This window comes from Pezoporus wallicus, unplaced genomic scaffold, assembly GCF_028554395.1.
Source record: "Pezoporus wallicus isolate ANWC-B61680 ecotype Strahan unplaced genomic scaffold, APGP_CSIRO_Pwel_v1 contig_12281, whole genome shotgun sequence".
Lineage (NCBI taxonomy): Eukaryota > Metazoa > Chordata > Aves > Psittaciformes > Psittacidae > Pezoporus > Pezoporus wallicus.
In genome coordinates, this window is record NW_026635617.1 from 1 (window position 1) to 7172 (window position 7172).

Consider the following 7172-nt stretch of genomic DNA (forward strand, 5'->3'; position numbering starts at 1 on the left):
GCGCAACCGCCGCACCTTCGAGAAATTTCACCCCCTTGCCGCCGCTGTCGCCGCGGCTCCGCCCACGGCGCCCTCCCATTGGCTCCCTGCCCCTCCGACTTCCGCTACGCCTGGCCCGCCCGCTGACGCTGATTGGCTGAGGCGGGGAAGCGGCGCTAAGCCGCCATGTTGGTGTTGCGGAAGGCATGAACGGAGCGTGGGCCCCCGGCGCCCTTGGCCTCGCTGCCGGTGGGATCGCCCCAGGACCCCCCCTTCCCCCGGGCCGCTTCTTCCCCGCGCTCAGCGCCCGCTGCTTCCCTGATAGCTGCGAGCCGGCCGCGTGTCCGCAGCTCATGCGGGACTCGCGGTTCCCCTCGCGGCACCGGCCCGCGGGCCCAGCGGTGCGGGTTTAACCGCGACCCCCGAGGGGGTGGGGCGGAAGCTGCGCGCTGAGGGACCCGCCCTCCGCCACCCTGTGACGCTGCCGATTGGTCCTCGCCGCCTGGCGCTACGACGTGTCCGTCCCTGATTGGCCATGGAGGATCCGGATCAGCAGCAGCGGGCCCGCGTGCGGCGGTACCGCTTCACGGCGGGGCGGGAGGCGCTGGTGCTGCGCGTGCCTGAGGTAGCGCGCGGCCCGGGGTAACGCGGGGGTAACGCGGGGCGGCGGGGCCCGGCCCGGCCCCTCAGCGCCGCGCACGGTGTGTTTCAGGTGCCGGACTCGCAATACGGCACGTACGTGTGGCCCTGCGCCGTGGTGCTGGCCCAGTACCTGTGGGCCCGCAGGGGAAGCCTTCCCGGGAAGCGGGTGCTGGAGGTACACGCCCCTCATCCCTCGCGGTCCCTCTTGTTCCCCCCATTCCCGCTCCATGCCCCCGCTTTGGTTGCAGGTGGGAGCGGGTGTGAGCCTGCCTGGTGTCCTGGCTGCCAAGTGCGGGGCTGAGGTGACGCTGTCAGACAGCGAGGAGCTGCCGCGGTGCCTGCAGAGCTGCCGGAGGAGCTGCTTACTGAATGGGCTGGCCCAGGTCCCTGTCGTGGGGCTCACCTGGGGGCGCGTATCCCCGGAGCTGCTCTCTCTTCCGCCCGTAGACATCATTTTAGGATCGGATATCTTTTTTGACCCCAAAGGTATGTTAATCCTCTCGGGCATCTTTGATTTGTGACAGACTGCAAGGCCTTTGCATCCACGTGGTAGTGGGAACACTGTCAAGAGAGCAGGTGTCAGCCTTGATGGTGACACTGTGCTATTAACTTGTTATTCTTGAGGTAATTTAGTATTAAGCTGTTATAAATACCACCAAAGGGTGGGGTGTGGAAAAAGGAGTTATAAACTCACCGCTCAAGGCCATCTTCTAAGGTCCCTATTGACTTCCAATTGCCATTTCATATAGCCAGGCATATTTAACCATACCTAGAACCCAGAGACTAACCAAGACTGTTTCATCTTCCCAAACTACACAGACTTTGAAGATATTTTAACTACAGTTTACTTCTTGCTGGAAAAGAACCCACATGCTCAATTCTGGACTACTTATCAAGTCCGAAGGTAAATACTTTTGTGCATTTAAGACTCAAATCTCAATTCCTGGGCCCCATCTCAGCTCTTAAGGAGTGTTAACTTCCCTGAGACACCACTGCACCCATTCCAGAGCTTCTCAAGACTGTCCATCAGGCTGCTATTAGCCAAATCATAGGGCGAGTAGCCAAAACAAGATCATGATCATCCAAGAACCACCAATTTGCTGTTGACTAGAAAGTTGTTACCACCTTTGTTTTGTGAAGTGCTGTAATTAAGTTTGGTGACACTGCTGTAATTACCCAGCAGTTACAAACTGGGATTGTTTTCACACACTGGTATTTCCTCCCCTCAGTGCTGACTGGTCTATCGAAGCTTTGCTCTACAAATGGAAACTGAGGAGCAGTCCCATTCCCTTGCACTCCTTTGGAGCAGACAAAGAGCACTTGGCCAGCTCTTCCCTACCAGGAAGACATACCATTGAAATGATGATCATCTCACTAGCACAAGCAGATAGTACTTAAGTTTATTCCACTTGTTTCCAATACAAAATGATACTGAACTGGGAACTGTGTGTTGTAGCACAGACCAGCAGAAAAGAGTCCTGTTCATAGCAAACCTCATGCATATTTGGTGGGAAGCAGATCCCTTTAAGTAATCCTTAAAACATGCATTGTAAAAATAAAGCTGTTTGATTGTTCAGCTATGGCTTGAGAGATTTGTGCTCCTCCCCAAAGACCGCTGCATAGTTCAAAGACTCAATGTCATTTTGTGCGCCACAGTACAACAGAGCAGAACCACCTGACAAGCCAGAAGAGCCAACCTGAACTCACAACTTCAGCTATGAGGAAGAGTTAGCCATACTCCTTCAGTATTAGAGTCAGATCTGTTTCCCAAGATGGAGGCTTCTCCCAGGAGATCCACATACAAAACCCAGCCCCTTTGTTTTTAAATTACTCAGTCTGGTCATGCAGCCCTGGAACATACAAACTCCTCCGTTTGTAGAAAAGTACTTTTAATCCTCAATCAAGCCAGATTGCAAGTATTCAGATGTTTCCATTCCCATTTAACATACATGCATAGAAGTTAACAAAGCATTACAATAACCCTTGACACACGATGGTTTAAGTTACAATTCATTTGGTATCCAAATCAAGAAACAGAAATCATCATTGTAAGATTAGCTACCGCCAAGCAGCAGCCTGTGGCATTAGGGCAAGTACACAGCAAATGTAGTTAGTACTGCTCAGTGTCTACCTTCATAACATCCAACAGACCTGTCTGGTTTGGGGTTTGGACTCTGGTATGCACCACTTGCCATACAATGTCTGGGTTAGTCACAATACTGGTTAAAGTTTGCCCTTAGTAATTTCAAAGCCACCCCAGTAGATAAAGTTTGTAGCGGTAGGATGCATTCAGTTACTACAGAGAAGTTAAAACATTGTCAGTGGAATTGGAAAAATCTTTCAAAGCTAAAAATAAGCTGACTCAGACATTAAGTTGAGAAAAGTTAACACAGAAAAAATGTTTAATATTAACTACAGAGACAGTGGGTATAGTACAGAATGTCTTAAGCAAAAGATACACCAATCAGTACTTACAAAGGAATGAACCATTTTTTGTCTTAACATTACATTTCTCGTATATATAAGTTCATATATGTAGGTTGGTAAAGTTTTACCATTCTGGAAAAAATAAGGTGTGTATATCATCAGCTAGATGTGCTCACTGTATGCTCCATTATTTATACGCAAGGCCCGGGTGACTGGAAGTGCAGTTGTCAGGCATTTTAATTAACTGGACAGCCATTTGTTTCTGCACGACAAGGCATCGTTACACAGGAGCAATCAGGAGAAAACAGGAAACAGCCAAGCACTCTGCACTGCAACACGCCACCTTAACAGCTAACCAGCATTACTCAACTGCTACACAACTGCGCCTAGTGCACAAAAATACATAAGAGAAGAGATTAGAATTGAGGCTGATAAAACAATCCTTTTCAAATATTAACTGTCACCTGAAAAGATTTCTATCAATTTGAATTTAAAGATACTATTTAAAGTCAAAGTAATAATAATTAAAAAAAAAAAGCATTTACAGTTAAGTTTCAAATTGAAGTCTGGCAGGGTTTTATTTAAGGAATGAAGACAAAATTGAAAGTAGTTTTTGACAAGAGTTAGCTACTCAGCATGTAATGGCTGCCCGTTTCCTCAGTATGAAACTGGAGGCAGCAAGTTACCATCAGTTTTAATTTGAAATAGAAGTCAGCACTATATAAACAAAAATGAAGTTTTACCTCAAATATCCAAGCCAATAATGAAATCGGTAGTCGTTCACTTCACTAAATTACAAGAAATTTGAATAACAGCAACAAAATGGCACATAAAATGTAAAATCTGCCACTTGAGGCGCAACTTAAACAAGTAAAAAGTTAGACAAAATGTTACAAAATAACCTTTTCATCAGCTGGTTGCTCGGGCCAGGGCTCTCCAAGGGACTGAAGACTCAAGCGATCCTTTCCCCCCAAAGGCGTCCTTTATGGAAGCTCTCATTTATGTGATGCATCTAGGTTTGAAGAAAGAAAAGTTCAGCCAGGTTTCTACCTTGTCTCTCTTGGTTGTGGGGATGACTTCAGGTATACTCCTAGTTGTGTTTCAACTGGCTTTGCCTAATTTAATTAAGCTTTAGGAATTTCCATAGTGCTCCACCTCCCCCCCCAAATGTGTTGCTTTACTTCAGAGGCCAAATGCAAGGTTCTGTATCAGAATATGTAGTTACAAAGAAGAGTAAGCATCAGGCTGGAGATCAAGCCACCATTAACTTCAATTCAGCCTGTTCAACAATAGATTATGAAAAGTTATATAAAAGTTATAAAACTAGTATTTCTTAAAGACTTAACTAAACTCTAAGTAGCATTCAAAACACAAAAGGTGACTAATTTTGCTACAGTTATCTAACTTCAATTCTAGCTTAGGCCCTTTCCTTTCAAAAACAGGACCAAACAGTTTGAAGGGTTAAAGACACACTATCCTTTCCCCACCCGGTGTGTATCCTTAGATGCCTCTTCAAGATGTCAACTTGAGGAAAAAACCTAGTTTCCGTGGTTTTCTCGTTGCAATTTGCCACTTTTCTAGAACAGTTATTACCTCCAGTCAGTTTAACGGCCACTGAACCGATCTTCCGTTATAAAAGGATAGTGTATCTTTAACAGTTAAAGACAAACCTGCTCCAATACACGCCCACAGAAACTGGTCCCTGGAGGATCAGCCAAATCAGTTAAAATCTGCAATACTGGCCAATATTCTTTTAGCAAACAGGAGACCGCAGCTTTAAAGGGGAAAATGCAGATGTTGGATAAATACAGTAAGAAATAGTCATTTTTCATCATAGGTTGCGTCTCATACAATATTTTATTAAAACCAAGCCATTAATCTCTCAATAAAACATTTTCTCTGTTTAAAAAGAAAATCCATGTAGAAAGCCCTTTGGTATTAATTTCCCTAAACCAATAACCAAAAAAGCACTGCTCAAGAAAATAAAAGCCAACTAACAATGTGCCCCGTTAGGATCCACTTGCTTCAGGCTATTAATACTCTACAAACTACCCAACACCCCACCTAAGTACTATAATAAAGTAACATGCAACATATGCTGACCCTGAGATACATTACCATGCTCCTAGGAGGATACAGCTCCTTCTTCTTCCGGAGACTTAGGAGGGCTCTTAGATCTGGATCTAGAGTTGGATTCCCTCTTTGAGGCTGGGGGAGGGCTTCTAGATCTGGACCGGGATCTAGACCTGGACCGGGATCTGGAGACAGATGAGGACTTTGATTTGGATCTCCTGGCAGACCTGGACTTGGAGGTGGAGCGAGACCGAGAGCGTGTGCGAGACCGGGATTTGGATCGACTGTAACGGGACCGACTGCGGGATCTAGAGCGGCTCCTGCTTCTAGATCGGCTGCGACGGCGTCTTCTAGGGCTGAAACACACCAGGAGGGGGAGGAAAGAAAGGCACATTAGAAGTTGAACAGGGGCGGCGCAACAGACTCCAATGACTACTTCAGGACAGGGAGGGCGGAACGGGACCCACGTGGGCAAGAAAATGAGTGTTCCGAGGGCGCCATTGTTCGGAGTGAGTGGCCGGGGGCTAAATCTACTACAGCGCAAACCCCTTCCGCTCCGAGGAAACTCCATGTGCCTTCCCTACTAAACCCCAACTCCCCGCTCCAAACCCCGCCCCGAAAGTCACTCGGAAAAGGACACAGACCCAAGGGCCCGCACCACACAGCCACACGCCCGAGGCCCGTCTAACTGCTGAAACTCCGCACCCCTCCCGGCGCTCACCTGCGGCTGCGGCGGCCGTAGCCGCTGCTCCCGTAGCGGCGCGGCGGCGGGCCCCGCCGGCTATGGTGCGAGTCAGGGGGACGGCCGTAACGGGCCATCTGCACTCGGAGCTCGCGGCCGTCCAGCACGGCCCCGTCCATGGCATCCATGGCATCTTCGGCATCGCGTTTGTCGTGGAAACGAACGAAGGCGAAGCCGCGGCTCTCCTTGGTGTAGCGGTCCCGCGGGATGTAGACGTCGCCCACACGGCCGTACTTCTCGAAGACCCTCCGGAGCGTGTCCGGGGAAGTACGGTAGGTCAGGTTGTCCACCTTGAGGGACGTCATGCCCTCCACGTCCGGCGGCGGACGCCCGTAACTCATGGCGGGCAACAGCCCCCGGGGGGCGGCGGCGGCTGAGGAGAAGAAACCCGAGGAAAGGGAAGAGGGAGCGCCTTACGAGACGGCGCGGCCCTCAGAGGGAAGCGCCTCACACCGGAGGGGGAGCGCCGGAGCGGCGGCCTAGAAGAGTCCAGAAAGGAGAAGAGGTGCAGGGCATAGGGCAACGCCGCAAGGTCCTCAGCGAAGAGGGAGGCGCAGGGCTGGGGTGGTCTTGAGGGGTAGGCAGTGCGCTGTGGGGTGTTCTTTGAGGGGTAGGCAGTGCGCTTCGTGGGGTGTTCTTCACCTCCTGCCCACAGCAGTGCCTGGGGAGGCCGCCTCGGTCTGTGCGGCGCTGGATGTGGGCTGTGGTGCGGTGGTAGAGCCCTCCTTGCGAGGCGATCTCCCGCGGCTGCACCCGTCTGTGTCCGGGAGCTGCGAGTCGAGCTGGGAAACGTCAGCTACCCTCATGTACACACCGTGTGCTCTGTGGGGCTGTGCTTTGTTAAAGTGGGAACAAGGGAGATTAGCACAGCCCGTGTGTAAAAGTGACAGATTCACAGAGTTTTGTAGGGAATAACGTGAGAGCTTCCCCCTCCCAAAAAGGTGTTGCTGAGTGACTACAGACACTGAATCAAATTTCCAGGCTCCAAATGTAAATTCTAATACCTGGTTCTTCTCTTAATACAATAAGTGTGTCTATCCATCTGTTCCGTAGTACTGTGTTAAGAATAGACAGAGACAATAGTGATTTATTCAGTGAAATGATAGCATTAACAATGAGAAAACAAACTCAGAATTTAAATCCTCCTCCTTGCTGCAATCGCGTTTAATATTTTTTGCACTGAAGTATAAAAATAAGCAGTGCCATCGACAGAAACCCGGAAGCAACAGGACTTCAGGAAGTCAAATAAACTGGTACTGATTTTCACACTGCATTGCTTTGTGCTGTATTTGTTCTGGTTTTTCCCAGA

The 7172-nt window shown here is 49.4% G+C and overlaps 2 protein-coding genes across 10 annotated transcripts; one reads left to right on the top strand and one right to left on the bottom strand.

The window, feature by feature from the left end:
• Positions 1-461: 461 nt before the first annotated feature.
• On the top strand, positions 462-2197 carry METTL23 (methyltransferase 23, arginine). 2 transcript variants are annotated; one of them, XM_057397063.1, is made up of 5 exons: positions 462-604; positions 692-796; positions 870-1107; positions 1441-1525; positions 1851-2197. In XM_057397063.1, exons 1-5 carry the CDS (start codon positions 515-517, stop codon positions 2017-2019), a joined length of 687 nt encoding a protein of 228 aa, XP_057253046.1. In that variant the 5' UTR covers positions 462-514; the 3' UTR covers positions 2020-2197. The 2 variants fall into 2 exon arrangements, with proteins under 2 accessions (XP_057253046.1, XP_057253047.1); XM_057397064.1 differs by lacking the exon at positions 692-796.
• Positions 2198-2995: 798 nt separating this feature from the next.
• SRSF2 (serine and arginine rich splicing factor 2) lies at positions 2996-6415 on the bottom strand. 8 transcript variants are annotated; one of them, XR_008970604.1, is made up of 4 exons: positions 5843-6415; positions 5167-5477; positions 3951-4060; positions 2996-3434 (listed from the first exon to the last, which is right to left on the bottom strand). XR_008970604.1 is itself a non-coding variant. In XM_057397067.1 (3 exons), exons 1-2 carry the CDS (start codon positions 6202-6204, stop codon positions 5174-5176), a joined length of 666 nt encoding a protein of 221 aa, XP_057253050.1. In that variant the 5' UTR covers positions 6205-6415; the 3' UTR covers positions 2996-4060; positions 5167-5173. The 8 variants fall into 8 exon arrangements, 3 of the variants coding, with proteins under 3 accessions (XP_057253050.1, XP_057253049.1, XP_057253048.1); XR_008970602.1 differs by adding an exon at positions 4719-4822 and having other exon boundaries at positions 2996-4060; XR_008970603.1 differs by having other exon boundaries at positions 4719-5477.
• Between the last annotated feature and the right edge of the window lie 757 nt (positions 6416-7172).

Excerpts from the sequence above, each read along its gene's own strand:
- SRSF2 (XM_057397067.1), bottom strand. The coding sequence starts at position 6,204 with ATGAGTTACGGGCGTCCGCCGCCGGACGTGGAGGGCATGACGTCCCTC. Across the intron at positions 5,478-5,842 it reads TACGGCCGCCGCAGCCGCAG|CCCTAGAAGACGCCGTCGCA; the intron begins GTGAGCGCCGGG and ends GGTGTGTTTCAG.
- METTL23 (XM_057397063.1), top strand. The coding sequence starts at position 515 with ATGGAGGATCCGGATCAGCAGCAGCGGGCCCGCGTGCGGCGGTACCGC. Across the intron at positions 1,108-1,440 it reads TATCTTTTTTGACCCCAAAG|ACTTTGAAGATATTTTAACT; the intron begins GTATGTTAATCC and ends CAAACTACACAG. Across the intron at positions 1,526-1,850 it reads ACTACTTATCAAGTCCGAAG|TGCTGACTGGTCTATCGAAG; the intron begins GTAAATACTTTT and ends TCCTCCCCTCAG.